Here is a 17,162-nt window from a genome sequence, read left to right on the forward strand (position 1 = left end):
GCATACTACTCAACTAACTGACCCAATCAAACTTTTTTTGTTGATATTATGACCCTATTATTTAAAAATCCTGACTCCACAACAGGTGGCGTGTACCATCTTATACATGTTCCACACTTAACTCGACTCAAAGGTATTTGGGTCTTAATTTTTCACATGCCCAAAGTGAGACCATTGAGCGTGACGAGCTCGGACCAAAATAGTATGACTCGTTAATGCCAGTTGTTTTAGACATTTGCCCTTTAAAACCTACCACCGTTTTCAATTTTTGCTTTCTGGGGCAAGCTTGGTAAATTTTATCACAAAATTCTACGATACTCTGAAGTATCCTATGTTAAGAGTTTTTCAACTGTTAAATTTTGGTTTTTGTGATTTTTACTAAAGATTTAACAATTCAAAAACCCTAAGAATCAAATGCTACAAAATACCATTGAAAATTCCATTGTGACAGTACATACTAAAACTAACTACTATATATATATTATTCCTAAAGCAGGTCATGTCCTTTGAAATTTCCGAATTCAAAAGTGAAGTGCTTTTGTTCAGGACCTCCCCTCTACACTACATGTGCCTAACACCTCCTTTTTTAATACCAACAGTCTGCCAAAATCCAAAAACAACAGCATCTATGTCATGCGATTCGTTAGACATAATGCAGAGACCTAATCAGTGCCTGTTCTTTCTCTCAGCGACAACGGAAAGCAGCCTTGAAACGCCGTGAGTCCAGACGTCATGTTCTCTCTGGTTCTTGCACTCGAACTCAACGATGCCTCGTGCTTCCGTCTTCAGCCCAAAGTAACGACGCTGCTCTCCGTCGTCGAACAAGTGTCTCCCGGGCCATGCCGGCATGTTCTTGCACACGTCCAACACAACATCTGCTCACCCAAAACCAACGTTAAGTTAAAATCCTTGTACATTGTTTCACATTGAATACAAGTACAGAAGAGAACAGGGTTTACTCTTTTTCTTCTTGGTGAAAGTTCCTGCGACGTGTTTGCTTTTCATTTTCAGCATCACCTATAAAATTTCACAGTACGATTAATGATAAGAAGTGACGTCTATAGGACAGATTTTGATTAGGTTAATTACGGTCAAGTTTATAGACGACATATTGACAACCATTTGACAACATTAAGGACGTTTTATATCATTTGACCGATTGGATTGACTTTGATAACATGATGAAACTACAACGATGAAAGTGAAAATCTAGGTAACGACTGTTAGTACGGTTCATCTCAATATCAAATATGATGGACGACGTATCTGCGTTTTAAAAAAATGCAGTTAACCGCGGAGACTCACCTGCCCGGTTCGGTGAATGTAAACAGACACTAGTTTCCAGTGGAGATCGCCTGCAAAATGCAAACCATATAGTTCAAATTAGATCAAGTTTAGGTACTATACTCTTTGTTTTTTTATTTTGTTTTAATTGAAAATACCTTTTCGTGTGCGTTTGAGGAGTTCACTGCCCCTAGCAAGGAGGTCTTGGTTCGAGACCCCAAGAAAAGTAGGGTCAACAGGAACATGATCGTCACTAAAGCTGCTGCTGCTGCTGCGATCACCACCGTTGCTGTTGGTTTTACCACCGCAGACTCCCATTCCCATTCCCTTTTCCACTGGAATCACTGCTGATATGTTCCACACCTCCTTCATTGCCCTTGCCTTTAGGGTCGCTGCCCCTCGTAAAGCTGCCATATCACAACATAGACACAGATTTTTTTAAAGTTAAAACATTATTATACTCTAATTTGTTATTTAGAGATTGTTTTAAATCTTAAAAAAGATGTTTGTACGACATTTACTGCCTAGCAAGGTAAGCAACTCAATTAGAGATTGCTACTTAGAAACACAAAACTGACCGCGTTGTTCTATTAAAGAATGCATCAGTAATGTGATCAAGTTTATATGTCCAAAAAGTTTAATTGCGTGGGATTTTCAATGTGAGAAAATATGTTATGTCACAGTGATATTGTGTCTACTTAATAAACGTGACTAGATCACATGATTAGTCATGTAAACTTTAAGGGATTTATTTCTGATCATAAGATTGATTCTCTCCAACAATATAGTCAGTAACTATGAAACAAATAACAACACTCTAGAAAAGACGATATTTTTAAGGCCATCCCATATGAACGTTACATCAATTATTTATGTGCCACTTACTAATGAACGCATCAGTTGGTTGACCAATGTGATAAAATAAATGGAACATCTTTAGCAAAATTTGACAAGATTATTTTGTGGAGTAATTTATGAGCTAAGAAGCATCGGTACCTGTCGCAGCAGCTGCAGTGAGGGTGGTAATATCATCATGTGAATGAACATTAACGGCGGAGCTGACTACTGAAGTAAGATGGTCATGTTCAGCTCCCATAGCTTCCGCAGCCTCAGCACATTGAGCAGCTACCAACGTGGCGGCAGACGCCACTGCCATGTCAGTCTTCCCTGCTTGATCGTTCTTTCTCGACCCCGAAGAAGCCGCTGTGGCTGCAGCAATGGCGGCCACTGCAGCAGCCACCGCAGCAACTGAAACCGCCGCATGGACCTGCGCGTTGTGCACTCTCGTCTCTTCCTTTTTCTTCTCTTTTCTCTCTTTCAACCACCTCCCCACCGTCTTGGCTCCGCCGCTGGGGGCAGTGTTGCCATTTCCAGCGCTGCTCCGGCTGCCGTTGAATAGGTTTTGTATGCTGTTGTGGGTTCGAAAATACTGCGTGCCACAATACAAGTCCATCAAAAGAAAGAACAACAAAAAAGTCACCACAAAGACAGAAAGTCTAATTTTTCGACCAAAACACGAGTTTTATTCACCTTTTTTGTATTTTCAATTTCATAAAATTTGTGTCTCTTCTCACCATCTCCATTAATTAATTTAAAAACAACAAAAAAAATTGGGACCAATTTGTTTTTATATTAAATAGTATATAATATCAAAATTTATAGTGCATTCTCCACTATCATTTCTTTTTCGTGCAAAAAAAATATTGTGAAATAAGATATTTCACTCTTCAAATTGCCACGTAAATTAACAAACTTACATTTGAAATATCACATTTATAAAGACTGTCGGAGAAACTCTAAAACAATTTTTTGGGACAATTATTTAATTTATTTTGGTGAAGGGTGCTAGGTTTGCTTACAAAGAGGTGAGAAACCAAAATAAGCAAAGTTGTAGAGAAGCATGACATGGCACGGGGCTGTGGTTACCATTTTAAGCATCTGACTTGCTCAATTTTACACTCCACCCATCTACTCTCTTAATCCTTGTGCCCAAGGAACAGCCTGGCCTAGTGCCCAATTTTGTTTATTCCCATTTTGGGCGGTATTATGTACACACTATTTCTTATTTTCGATCGTCAGATCGAATAAGTTAAAGAAGATTAAAGAATAAAAATTAACAAAGTGTATTGGAGATATAAAACGAGTGTGTAGACAGCACAATCCTTTTTGTTTTGATAAAATAAATTTTTATTGTGTGTATAGAATCCATATATTACAGCAGCAAATTTAGATTAAATCACACAATAATTCAGTTACATAGCTATCGATCTTGTTAATTTGAATCGTAATTTAAAACCGTACACTTACTAACGATCATATTCGACTATTCAACTCGTGAACTCGAGTCGAATTTAAAACGTTGCCCTTGCCGGTAGAGAAGAATAGTAAAGAACCCTAATGCTACTATACTCTCTGTTATTTTTTGTTGGAGTGTACTATCCAAACACTTCTTTTTACTTCTCACACATCCTTGTTAATTTATGTTCGTTGATCTTCTTCAATTCATCAATCCGACGGTCAAAAATTAAAAAAATGTGGGAGAAGCAAAAACTGATGTGTGATTTTTTGTTTTGACTTGAAGAAAATGAACAAGGATTGTCTGCCCTCCTTGTTCCCGTACTTTCCTGTTTTGTGTGGTCACGGTTAAGCCATGTTAACATTTTATATTATTTTTTATAGAGAATAAGACAAAAATAAATAATAATATAAAATATTAACGTGATTTAATCGTGACCACACAAACAGAAAAGCATAAAAGGGCACGCGAACAAGAAGGGTAGACAATCCTTGTCCGAAGAAAATAAGGCCTGGTTGATAAGACTCCATGGCCAGATTTTTAAGGAAATAAAAAAGGTTTCTTGTCTTGAAAGGGGAGAAAGGAGAAAAGGAGAAAAAGCATCTACTGTAGTTTTCTGCACTAATCAATATATTTTTAATAAAATAAAATAAATATAAAAACAAATGATTAATCAATTACTGAGTGGAAAGGACAAAGATATCATCAGATGGTGTGTGTGTGACAGGAAAACAGAGAAAGCTGAGTGACATTGTCACATTTGGTCTCCTGGTTTGCCTTCTTGGACAAGAATTCTGGAATTTTGTTTAAATAAAATAAGAGTCTAAACAAACAGATGAGGGAGAAAGAATGACCTTAACGACGTCGTCGAACTCATCAGAGGGTGAGACTGGAGGGCTATCCATCTCTGTTAGAGAACCACCATTGTTCAGAGGTCCACTGCTGTGTGAGAGCCTCCCTGATGTCAATGGAGACACTTCCTGTAAAACCCCCAAAAAAAATTTAAGACCAAAAGAGTAATTTGAAAACAAGAAAATTGAAGATTGTGAACAGAGAAAAACTCCTCGAAATTTCATTGTGACGATATTCCAAATTAGTTAATAACGTAATATCAAGTGTCCAGCTTGAAATATCGCCAAAATTACATTCCTGTTGTAGGTTCGAGAAGCTACCGTGACAATGTTTCAAGCCAACAACGCAATGTTATGTGTCTGGCTTGGAATACCATCACAACTGCATTCCCGTTGTAGTTAGGTTTCTTTCGAGTGAATGAAACACGCACCTCTCTCATGGACTGTGACATAATGCGATCAAGGACGAGCTGGGAGGTGACAGAGGAAGCAAAGTAAAATTGGTTTCCGGGGAGGGACGGCAGCTCCTCTGCTTCTCCTGCGATGTCTTCAGGAATGGAAGGAGTGGTGGTGGTTGCGGTGGTGGTGCAAGAGGAAGAGCTGTTTGAGGACTTGGAATTAGCCATGCATGAAGGAGGAGGAGGAGGCAGCGGAGGAGGGTGAGACTGAGACAGAGCTTTGGAGACTTCAAGAGCGGAGGCACTCCATGACCTTGAGAGAAACTCCATTGGAACTCTTGGGCTTTTGGGGAGGTGGTCTCGGTGGTTGACGGGGCTTTGGTCAGTCCGGCGAGTGGTTAACATTGGTAGTGTTTCTTCCATGGAAGTGGAAATGTTGTGGAGGGAGAGAGAGAGAGAGAGTGAGAGTGAGAGTGAGAGAGAGAGGTGGGTTTGAATTTGTTAAAGGGGTTTGTGGGTTTTGGGATCAAGATATGGACACATATATATACACACACTTTTATGTCTATTTGGTCATTCATTAATGATCATTATATCGATGTGCTATTTGGTAAAGGGGTTTGTGGATTTTTGGGTTTTGGGATCAAGATGTGGACACAATATAAATACAGTCATTTGGTATAATCGATTCACATGTTATAATGTTGTTATGTTTATCTATTTGTTGGATTTTTTGATACATCTTATAACAAAAGTATAGATGAATTATTCATGTAAAATAAGTGAAAAATATGACAAATCAGTGAACATAGTAACTCTTGTTATAATATGAATAGACAACAATTTATCTTATAAAATATAATAATAACAGCGAACAAGTTCATACTTTTTTAGTAAATTTTGTAAAGGATTAGGCAAGATTAATTATTTGTCAATGTGCTAGACATCAACCGTCCCTCGATGAAAAAAGGACTGTTGCACGCAAAAACCCCCACATGTCCCTCCTATATTGGATTTTATTAACAATATAAAGAAAAAATAAAAATAAAACAAGCGGCGAATCTAAGCTAATACCCGCTCAAAACAATTAACAAAAACAATATGTTCTAGTTCAAGAATTCTTATTCATTTTATAGCACAAATAAATTAATTATATCACGCATCCAAATAGTATACACTAAAACATCTTAGAAAAGAGATAATTTATTGGATATGGTCTTTGGTCAAATTGGATGCGGTAGAAGTACTTTTGAGGTGCCACATGGAAAGATGAATATTGAAGTCTAGCTTTATTTGTAGCTTATGATGGTGTGAAAGATTAGTGGAATAAATAGCAATTTTGTAAGCAATAGATTTGTACAAAAAGAGGTTTTAGGGATGCTTTTAGCCCCCCCCCTCTAGTGTGGTCCTACTTTGATCATGTGACTAATCATCTTTCTTCAAAGGAGCTTTTGATAAAGGAACAAAATGATAGGAAAGTTACTCGACCACTTCACTCTTGAGTCTTCACACACACCCCCAACAACACCAAAACAAAAGTGATCAACACCATTTTTCATACTAATCTCTTTGTTTTTCTTCCCCTTTAGATTTTTTAGCCAAGTTTATTGAACATTGATCAACAATATAATTCAAAATAAACTGCGTGTTAGGATTAGTTGTGCAAGCATGTGCAGGCTAATCTTGACTATTTATACTTGTGAGACTTATAAAACACGATACATGTTCGCTTGCGTGCAAACTAACCAAATCACTCTCATCTAACAATACTTACATGTGCTTGTGTGTGAATCATGATTGTTCATCTTTGTGAAACCCACAAAACAAAAACGGCCAGATTAGCTCATGCACGTCAGGACTAAGCATACCACTCCACTTATTTATAATGTTTAGGAGGAATTTGCAAGCTTTATGTGGTCATATAGGCACAGTTGTTGATGTATATTGAGACGAAGATAGTCCTAGGACCATTTGGAGTCCAAGAATTAGACATATGGGGATCACCGTTCTCTTCTATGTGGCCACCAAAGTGTGTGACAAAAAGCCTCTTGTCGGTTGTGTCGACAACACTTGACAAATTCTGTTAGCAGCACTTATCATATTGGTTTGGCATATGTCAATATATATTGATATGTGCGCAGCTTGGTTCAGCTAACAACAACAAGCCATAAACTGATTTTTTTTTTTTTTTTTTTTACGTACTTTGTTATATGTTTCTATCTAAAAACTTGAACTTTTAACACTGAAATCTTCCAAATTTTAAATATTAAATTCGCCACTACATAGTCACATAATAAGAATCAGTAAGATGTCAGAATTGGCTAGAATACTTGACTGGTGGTGACCTAAGTGATTGTGTTCCTTAAGCCAAACGTCTTGGCAATGTCCGAGCCCGACATGTTTGGGGGTCAAGACAAATTCTCAATGGAACCATTTTTTTTTCTCTATACTGTTCCGAGACACAAAGCTGTTCACTGGAGAGGGACCTATGCTAAAATGCGCGTGCCTGCACACGTCATCATCTATAACTTTGGCTTTTGTACATGAATAAATACACCCTTTTCATAAATAAAAAAATCTGACAAAAAAAAAAGGATCGAAAGGAAGAAGAGAAGCAGCCTTTTTGTTCAAACTGTAAGGCTTTTCTTTGTTTCTTAGCTCATGACTGTTGACTGGAGGGGACACCTTTTATTCCTTTTGCCTCATTTTCCCACGTAATTTCATGAATTCAAATAACTAATAATAGCACGTGAAAACGCAAGTTAGATCAGTTAGTTGAGATAATGTGTCTATTCTCTTACGCTCAAGTTTGAATCTCTTCTTCAAAGTTAGGTTACTTGATCAGAGCAATGTATCTGCTCACTTGCTTCTGAGTTCAAATGCGTCTGCACGTAAAATAGAGTAGTTTACTATGTCACATTGGTAAAAGGAAAAAAACAAACTCAATTTAGATGTGTGTTTCTCTATAGCTTTTGAACAAACACAGGGAGAACGGACCACAGTACCACCTTTGCCTAGTTGAAAGTTGCAACTATTCCATCAAGTTGTTTCTGTAGCCAGAGTCTGTAGAATAAGTAAACACAAGTTGATTAAGGCAAAACTAGAACAACCCCAAACTTATTACACGAAGCTAAGCATGTTATAACTTCAGTTAACCTCGAGTAGCCGGCTTAAAGTAGCTAAAGAGAAAGAGGCAATCAATCGCTCTCTTTCACTTGTAACAAATTCTCATGAGTTTAATAGTGTTCGGGCAAAGATTTCTCTGGAGGAGGATTCTCAGACCTCAGCATAGCTCCTCAAGGGATTGGCACTTTGGATATGTAGTCGGGCTCTTATTTCTTGATGTGCTACAAGAAAAGAACAAAGTTAGTTCTGGAATGTGCCTTTGTGGAGCCTTAGGTGTAGGCCTTAAGGCTCACAATCAAAACTAAGTGCAAGGCGTGCCACTGCTATCTCAGTATAGCAGATGTAGAATAAGTATGTTTTAAGTCGATTACTTGCACCCCAAGTTACTTAAACTTCTTGTTATCAAAGGATTGTTGTGGATGAGTTAAGTTTACATTAAGTTTTTTTTCTTACCTTTTAAACAAGGACTTTTAGTTCATAGTCTTGTATGTTCGAATAGAGGGAGTCCAGAGCCCCTTAAGTCATTTGTTTTATTCCAAATCACATTTAATGAAAACATATCGATCAAGTTAACCAGATCCAGATGCAAATGGACTTCTTAAAATAGAAAAACAGATGGAAATAAATTGAATACATACTGGAGAATGCATTAAGTAATAGATCTACGGATTTAGAAAACAAACAAAGAGCTTTGGGCAAGATTTCACCTTGTCTGGCAAGGTTGAACTTCTTGCAGTCACTTCTCTTTGAATTTACAAAGGTTGTATGCTAAAAAGGGATGGATGATAAACAAACTTACACAAGGGAATCGATACTAGGCCACTAAGGGATGTAGCAGAGCTTTTAAACTAGACAAAAGATGTCTTTTGTAGGGAACTATCCTTAAAAGGACGGAATCTGGGCTAAGTTCAACTTTAAGATGCAAATCTGGCTTGAGAGCAAAGTTTGTATGTTTGTTTGTTTGATTGGTTGAGTGTCTTTGTCCTCATTGTCTCTTCTTTCTTTTATAGGCAATGTAGCCCAACTGCTGTAACTTTTGCTCTTGCCTGAAAGCATTTGGAGGGTAGTAAGTCATCAACTTTCTTACTCGTAATATCACTGAAAAGTGTTCTTTGGCTGATGGTAGGTTAATCTCCATCACTTGTCACTTCGCTTATAGACACGTGGCTTGTGTCCCTTGGCTGAAAAGGTGTTAACTTGCTTATGGTCTCGATGCTAGGCTTCGGGCAAATCTCCTTTTAATTGGGCATCTTTGGGCTTTCCTTTACTTAAACTCAACGTTCAAATATTAACCCAAACAAATAGGTGGCAAGCATCGCATCTTTGCATATTCAACGATGCAAACAGCGTTGAAAAATCGCATTCTTGTTATGCAATTTGCTTGGTGCAGTCTTACAGCTTCATAATTCACCGGTATTGCATGAAAATCCTGAACTTGTTGAGTTTGCTGCAGCGAAAACAGCAGCTTGCTGCTAGTCTAAATCACAGGAAATAAAACACAAGTAAACATAAATTAAAAGTGAACAAAAGGACACCGGAATTTTGTGGAAAAAAAACCCTCGGATGTGAAGAGAAAAACCACAGGACAAAATCCAAAATACTTCCACTATTGAAATGGGATTACAAGCACCAATCTCTCTGAACTTTAGAGGCTGACTGAATCAAGAGCACTCACAAACTCTTGGATGAACTCGCTATTTTTCTGTTACTAACCCTCTGTAGAAGAGCTACAGGCTAACAACGTATAAATATTCATAATCAACTCCCTTCTAGAAAACTATGGAAGGAGATAGACAAAGCAATCAATATTAGACTGCAAACCAGATCCACCATAGTATTGCTTAGTGGTTTCGCGTGAGAAGTCTGCAAATATTATCCCATCTTTCAACCGCAATGCAAGAGGTGGTACAATTTTCTGTATTTCTTCGGTCATTTTATTTTGATCCGGATCATCAACCTGTTTGATCTCTGATGATGTCCCCATGTTCATGGGGTAGTCTGTTACCGAGAAAGTTTTGTTCCACGCCGGCTGCAAGAACACAACAAAAGTCTCTCTGCTCAAATTATCGAACTTGGAAGGCCTGCAAACAGACCGAAGGGTGGCGCGGAGCTTTCCTCTTGATATGATATCAGCCGACTCCACCACCTGAATTATAAAGCTCTCAGGAGAGGCCTTCACCATGAATGCATTATCCTTTCTGGGATCAAATATTTGCAAATAAGTATTCCATTCGGATAAGGACACTCTAGATCCCTTTCTCCTTTCGCTTGTCGATCATTCGACAAGCGAAAAATTGGAGCTGTCAAGACGGTGAAAATCCCATTATCATAATGCCATTGCTGCCACAGATTCTCAGAACAAATCCCCGAAACTTGTTTGCGTTTGTCACCAATCCAGTTCCTGCTAGAGTCGAAGGGTCTCTTCGATGTTCTTTTTGTGCTCATTGCTTCTTCAACAAGAATGGAACCATTAAACGGTGAATGATAATGAATGAGACTAGATTTCGCATACTCGAGCAAGTTTGAGGCCTAGCTCCATCATGAAAACCCCTAACTCTCTAAACCCATGTCCGAGATTCTCACTCATTCGTCGATCCGTGTTCTGAATTCAATTGGGGTTCATCAAAATCATTTGAATGTTTGATTTGCGTTGTGAAAGACGGCACATTTCTCTCAGGGTTCTTCAAACTTGAGACACATCACTCCCCCAAGTCGTGATCCTAAACAAACACTTAAAACAAGGAGAGGGTTTATATGACACGGTGTATCGCCACGGTAAAGTTGCATGCCAATGAAATAAAGATATTTATAAGTTTTTGTTCAAATATTTTTGTTTTATTGGCATGTAAAACTACATAATAGTGTATCCGTGTCATGTAAGTTATTCTCTATATGTAAGAGCAATTTTTATGTGACAAACATCATGACGTTTCGTACTAATAGTATTATATGGAGATTGGAGAGACTTAAACATTATAACAAGACTACGAAAATTTTATTAAAATCCAAGTGCTTCTTGAAAAGCACTTAAAAGTGATTCTCCAAAACTCGCTCATATAGATAAAACTTGCAAAAATACGAAAAGAAGAAAAAAAACCAACACAAACTAAAATTAAAAACCATTCAAAATTACAGTTTCCACTCACGTTGATATCTTCCTATGGCAACCTTCAGCACGAAGATATTACACAGCTACTCTTTTCAAATTCCAGAAATTCAAGACGTACGTAATTTACAAGATAAAGAAATCGCAACGCGAGAATGCGAACTAAGCCGTGGTTTCTTTGAAGCTCTTGGTCAACCAAATGGCTGTTTCCCTCGGAGAAACCTTCTCGGGTCCGAATGGCTTCAAGAGCACTCCAAGCTCTTCGAACCTTTCTTGTTGTAGAAGACGCGCGCTGAACTCAAGCAACCCTTCCAAAGCCTCTGCACGTTGCTGGAATGATGAGGTGTCGAATCGCTGCTGTCGTGACTCCGAAGATGAATGGCTCGAAACACCAGCGGTAGTTTTCTGCTCAGGAGATTCACTGCCATTTCGAGCAGGTCCATGGCTGCCATCAATTGTACTGGACTTGGAAATGGTTTTGTCTATAACCTGGATCATGCACTTGTCCTTTGTGATAGAATGGTTGATGCTATTCAGCTTGGTTGAAGGGCATCGTGCAGATGTTGATGAAATTCCACGGGTAGGAACGAGTGGCTCTTCAGAAGAGGCTAAGGGGAATTCAGCCATCTTGTCAATTCGCGGGGCATTGACAGAAACGTCTGGAGACTCCATAATCCCAAGGGGACCAACATTGGCTCTATATGGGGTTTGTGGAGCTGCAGTACTTGTCAAGAACGGAAGAGAAGCTCTTCGAGTTGACTGGGAAGATTTTCTGGCTGGAGAATGTGACACCGGAAGCTGCAATCATGCGAGTAACAAAGTAGTCAAAATCAATAAATAAACACACCGAGTTTATCCAATTCACTAATTTAGTAGTATGACTTACCGAATCACGTTTTGAGTTGACGTGAGAAATTCTTGACTCTGTAATGTGTTTCGTGGGAGTAGCAGAAACTTTTGCTGGTGCTGCTCGTGGACTATTAACAACATTGTACTTTGTGGACACCAACTTTCTGTTACCATAATCTTCCTTGGTACTTCCCATAGATACCTCGGTGAACTTACGACTTAAACACCCTGGAAAGTCCAGTGTCCGCACGCTAGAACTTGGAGAGCCCTGTTCAGTTCCAGAGATACTAGGATTTAAGGTCCTATCATTGCTGAATGATCGTCTTTTCTCTCTGCTGGTACGAACAGGACTAGTTTCTGGCTCCATGAATCGTGTTTTCCTCACATAACTGGACCGAGACCAGTCAACTGGGAAAGTATTCCGCCGAGGGATATTCACTTTTAGATGAATCTTAAGCACATAAGGCTGAAGATGGGGATGAGCAAGCACCTCTGCAGCCTGATAAACCATGGATAACGTCGTAAATAAATCCACGTAAATGGATGATTCATTTCTATAAATAAGTCTGTGTAACTCAACAAACATTCATGCAATGTACATCATACATGATCTACTAGTACATGTAAGAATCAAACAAACAAAAATGTATTCGGCAAAGAAACACAAATAAATAAACTTACACTTGGCCTAAGTTCTGGGTTCTTCCGCAGCATGCTTTTAACAAGACCTCGACTGCAAAAGAGAAGAAAACAGAGAATAGGGAAACCATACTGTCAATCAACACATTTGATTCATTGAAAACCATATGCAAACAAATATTCATTGAACAAACATCAAATTTTCCACCGACAACGTCTAAGCTCAACTCACAATAATATATACAAATGAAATTGCAACCATTAAAAGAACTTAAAACCCGGAGGCAACAGAAGAGGAAATAGACTCACAATGCACCAGAGTACAACGTTGGAAGTGGAGCCACTATTGACTTGTTTATTTTGTTAATCAGAGATTGTATATCCTGTACTCAGAACGAAATTCATAAGTTATCAAGGAAAAAGGTAAAGCTTGTAGTTCCATTCAACTCCTCAAGCCTTAGATAATTCTTGTTTAGTGCCAACATACCGCAAACAGGTAATACAAAGTTCAAAAAATTCCTAACCGAAAATTAGCAAACTTACAAAGGCTTTGAATGCAGGCCTGAACGCAGCCATTTCATATATACAGCATCCTGCAAGACACATTCTATTTATATGTGTGTGTGGCTAAAAAATCGAGGACGAAAAAATTAATGGGTTTGGGTGGAGGTTAAGAGGAGGGAAAACTTACCTAAAGACCATATATCTGACTTAGAACCATAAGGTATGTCAGCAAGAAGCTCAGGGCACATATAACTGGGAGTTCCGACTACCTGAACATGGAGCAGACATACCAGATCACACATAGGCCAGGGTGTAAAACTTCAAACTATATGCGTCGGCTGAAGTACTTACAGAGGAAGCTAGATCGTCCGAAGTTAACATTTTCGCGAGACCAAAGTCACCTAGATACATTATTATTGTAAATTCAGGATACAATTATCAAGGGCGAACTCAAAAATGTGAAACCGAACTTGAGTGAATCAGCAATGAAGGAACTATAGCTTACCCAGACGTATGTCTTGATCTTTTGTCAAAAATATATTTGAACACTGAAGTAGAAGAACACAGTCAGAGAAAACTCCGGAATTTCAAACGTGCAACACTAAACAAATCGCTCCTTTAACTTGCCACTGACCTTGACATCACGGTGAAGAATATGGTTTGCATGCAAGTAATCAAGTGCCATCAACAGTTGAACTAGCCATTGGCAGAGTTTCTGTTCATTTCCAAATTGCAAGTAAGAAACATAAATTATTGGGAGTATCACACACTTTGATCAAACGCCTAGGATACAATTTGGAAACTTATAAAACCAAGTGGAAAGTTCGCTGGAAGAATAACAACCTCTTCTGAGAAATGAACACCACGGGCTCTTTTTATGGCTTCCATCCTGTTCAGCAAGAGGCATTAACATGAAAAGGTCAGAAAAGCGGTGGGAACAAGGCCAAATCAAATAATTCCTGAAGTAGTAAATGAACCGTTTTAACGAAGAAGCAAAACTTACATGTCTCCTCCTTCACAATACCCTATAACAATGCACACAAAGCAACCCTGAAAGTGAAAGGCATCGAAGCTTTAATTGCAGAACTAGAGAATTATGTGGAACGTGAATAACAAGCAACTCATGGGGGAATAAAAAACAAACGTTCTTATGAGATACTGACCCTTTCAACCCAGGAATCTTTGTACTCCACGATGAACGGATTCTGTACCGTGGAAATAAGCTCCATCTGCATTACAACAGACCAAGATAACCATTTAAATTCCAGATTCTTACAACCAGCATTCCAGTACTACTCAAGTCTCAACACTGTTAGCATATGGATTTAGTTTTAAACAAAAAATAAAGAACTCCGACCTCCTGGTGAGCAGATCTCCGGCTTCTATCAGTTTGACGAGCAAGACGGATCTTCTTAAGGACATACCTATGCATGTAAGTATGTATCAAAATTTAGTAATCCTATCTCAAAGTAAATACTAGACGTAAGTTGCAAGGAGACTCACTTCTTGTTTTCGTGCTTATGCCTCACGAGAAGAGCAGAACCAAAAGAACCCTTCCCAATCTGCTCCAGAACTTCATACTGCTCCATCATATGTTCTACCACTCTCACTCTTCAGTGTCTATAAAATACATCTACACCTGAAAACAATGCCCAAACACAAACCACACATGAAGAAATTAGTGAACTTTCAACAATGTAATCACTACTCATGAAGCAAAAAATCAGTAAATAGTAAAATCATGAAGCACAATTTAACCCCATACACTAGTTTATCAGCTTAAACAAGGAAGTAAAATATGAATCGTACTATGACAAACACAAACCATCAACCCATTAAGCAATATTCAATCCCTAATCAAGCTTAATTAGCAATTTAATCAATACCCAATACGAACACGTGCGTCAATTCATCAGAAAACAAACTATGAAAACAGCAGGAAAAAGTAAGAGCAACAGTAACAGCAAGTACAAAGAAAAGTACCCAAGAATCCAGAACAGCAGAAATCACCAAGAAACTGGAAGAACAAGTGAATCTGCAGCTTCTTCTTCCTTAAAAACTTAAACTTTAAATTATTTTTTTTTTTAAAAACAAGGAGTTGGAGTAAGTAGTTTAATTAAATGGGGAAAAAAAATTAGGAAATTCAGATTAAAGCCCTCCACCTACTTCCCTCCTAATTATTTAATTTCCTAATTTTTCTCCATCAGATAATGCGAATGACAAGGTGGGCGCCAAAAGAAGTAAAACGAAAGCAAAACCGAAGAAAGAAGAATTCAAGTTCAAAATTTGCAGAGTGAGAGAGAGGGGTTTTGGCTTGGGTACGAAAAGATTCTTGAAAAGGGTAAGGATCCTCTCCTATCCCTTTCTCCTAATCCACTAAATTCGAGAATCTGGACCATTGAAATTTGATCAAACGGTTAAATTTATTATAATTTTTTAAATGAGCCCCTGTTTATGACCGTTAGATTAAATTTTAATGGTTCGGATCTCCGGACTTGATGGATTAGGAGGAAGGGATCTAGAGATGATCCCTTCCTGAAAAAGGACCGGGGGATTGGGGTGGGGCCCACTGCACGGGTGGTTGGAGAAGGAATTGGGAAGGTGCCAAAGGAGGCCCCCACGTACACGCCGTTCGAACGGAGTTTTTCTTGGCGGATTTTGCGGGATTTTCAAATTTGTCGGAAGTCGGAGGCCTGCCATTGGTTACGAGTCCAGTTGGTGGGCTGAGGCCCAGAGTTAATGGTTTGGTGGGCTTTTTTTTTTTTTAAATTGGGACTTTGCGAGTTTGGGTGTTAAACTTAAAATTGAAATTTTGTTTGGTAATTATTTTCTGTTTTCATCAAAAAGTGAAAATTCAAGGCCAAATTCTGAAAAATCAAGAACGTAGTTTTTAGTTACCGAATAAGATTTCAGTTTTCAGATTTGAAAAAAAAAAAACTAAAAGCTAAAAAAGAAATGGTTATCAAATAGCCCTTTAATTTTTAATACGAGCCATATGAGGAGGAGGGGCAAAGAATTAAAACTTGAGACATTTGCATCTAAGTTTGATTTGATCTGTATAAACTAGCAAAAGGCACACAAACGAAGAAAATTTATCTTTAACTTTTGTTACGAATTACTATTAATGTGCATCCAACAAATGAAACAACAAATATAGAGGATTATCAACATCTTGCATGGATGCTAGCCACTTGGGTGCATCAATGGGTGGACTTCAAATGGCTGAAACTACTAAATAGAACTTACAAACCGAAACTTACAGAATAATTCGACTATATCGAAGAAATATCACCTGATTCTTTCACATAGCTAGGGTTTCAAGGCTTCATTGCTTTCAATTCGTCGTTTGTAACTGTAAAAGAAGGTAATGAGGCGCCAATGAGGGTTGGTTGAGTTGGTAAGATCGTTCTCTTCACCAGACCAAGGCCTAGGTTCGACTCCTGCTGCCTGCAATCCTTTTTTATGGTCGATCTGTGAAAACTAAAAAAAAACTAAGACCCCCTCTGTAAGTCCTCAAAGAGTATGTCATGACCTTAAGATTGGTAACGAGGCCCATTTTTTTAGGGAATTTTAAATATGATGCTCGACAGGATGAATTGGAGGCTATTTGGTAGATAATATATATATGGAAAAGTTTATAGAGACGACATGAAGTTTGATTGGAGGCAGTAGGTTCTAGTTTCTCTCAACACTTGACCTCTCTAATTATCTGTGGCCGATGTTGTGCACGGTTTGTATTGGCCTGAAGGGTCGTGTCATTTGTTCTAAGTCAATAACTTCTTGTCGCATCTTATATTTCGGATTTTCTAATAATATAATTGCTTAGTGTAAATATAGTCACTTTCGTGAATAACAAGTTCCATACTAATTATTATGGTTGGCTACTCGTGTATGTAAGAAGATTTTATTTTATTTTTTGTCCAAACGTAAAGAAGATTTGGCCCGCTTCAATATGTAGTTATGTACGCAAACAAAGGAAATTCTGCCCTAAATACAGGCAGGTGGTAGGTTTCAGGGATCAGTGTTCAACAAAGCAACACAAACAACATGCATGTTCTGTTTCCTCATAAAATTCTTAAAGAGTTCGGTCAGGGACCCCGTTGCTGCAA

The 17,162-nt window shown here is 38.3% G+C and overlaps 3 protein-coding genes across 4 annotated transcripts; all 3 read right to left on the reverse strand.

Annotated features, from left to right (window-relative positions):
* Nucleotides 1-404: 404 nt before the first annotated feature.
* LOC103448957 (VAN3-binding protein) lies at nucleotides 405-5,355 on the reverse strand. Its single transcript, XM_008388216.4, has 7 exons — nucleotides 4,863-5,355; nucleotides 4,435-4,560; nucleotides 2,281-2,713; nucleotides 1,443-1,691; nucleotides 1,306-1,355; nucleotides 960-1,017; nucleotides 405-875 (listed from the first exon to the last, which is right to left on the reverse strand). Exons 1-7 carry the CDS (start codon nucleotides 5,250-5,252, stop codon nucleotides 667-669), a joined length of 1,515 nt encoding a protein of 504 aa, XP_008386438.1. The 5' UTR covers nucleotides 5,253-5,355; the 3' UTR covers nucleotides 405-666.
* Nucleotides 5,356-9,732: 4,377 nt separating this feature from the next.
* Nucleotides 9,733-10,542, reverse strand: LOC103449041 (uncharacterized). The gene is made up of 3 exons (XM_017335677.2): nucleotides 10,468-10,542; nucleotides 10,240-10,376; nucleotides 9,733-10,201 (listed from the first exon to the last, which is right to left on the reverse strand). Exons 1-3 carry the CDS (start codon nucleotides 10,540-10,542, stop codon nucleotides 9,733-9,735), a joined length of 681 nt encoding a protein of 226 aa, XP_017191166.2.
* A 501-nt stretch (nucleotides 10,543-11,043) lies between these two features.
* On the reverse strand, nucleotides 11,044-16,807 carry LOC103448956 (serine/threonine-protein kinase Nek2). Of its 2 annotated transcripts, none has more exons than XM_008388215.4 (15): nucleotides 16,346-16,807; nucleotides 14,557-14,692; nucleotides 14,411-14,477; nucleotides 14,217-14,282; nucleotides 14,057-14,103; nucleotides 13,897-13,942; nucleotides 13,688-13,768; nucleotides 13,559-13,601; nucleotides 13,405-13,454; nucleotides 13,241-13,322; nucleotides 13,093-13,142; nucleotides 12,859-12,932; nucleotides 12,592-12,643; nucleotides 11,948-12,409; nucleotides 11,044-11,859 (listed from the first exon to the last, which is right to left on the reverse strand). In XM_008388215.4, exons 2-15 carry the CDS (start codon nucleotides 14,643-14,645, stop codon nucleotides 11,224-11,226), a joined length of 1,845 nt encoding a protein of 614 aa, XP_008386437.1. In that variant the 5' UTR covers nucleotides 14,646-14,692; nucleotides 16,346-16,807; the 3' UTR covers nucleotides 11,044-11,223. The 2 variants fall into 2 exon arrangements, with proteins under 2 accessions (XP_008386437.1, XP_008386435.1); XM_008388213.4 differs by lacking the exon at nucleotides 16,346-16,807 and adding an exon at nucleotides 15,037-15,349.
* Between the last annotated feature and the right edge of the window lie 355 nt (nucleotides 16,808-17,162).

The sequence above is a fragment of the Malus domestica genome, chromosome 11 (assembly GCF_042453785.1).
Source record: "Malus domestica chromosome 11, GDT2T_hap1".
NCBI lineage: Eukaryota > Viridiplantae > Streptophyta > Magnoliopsida > Rosales > Rosaceae > Malus > Malus domestica.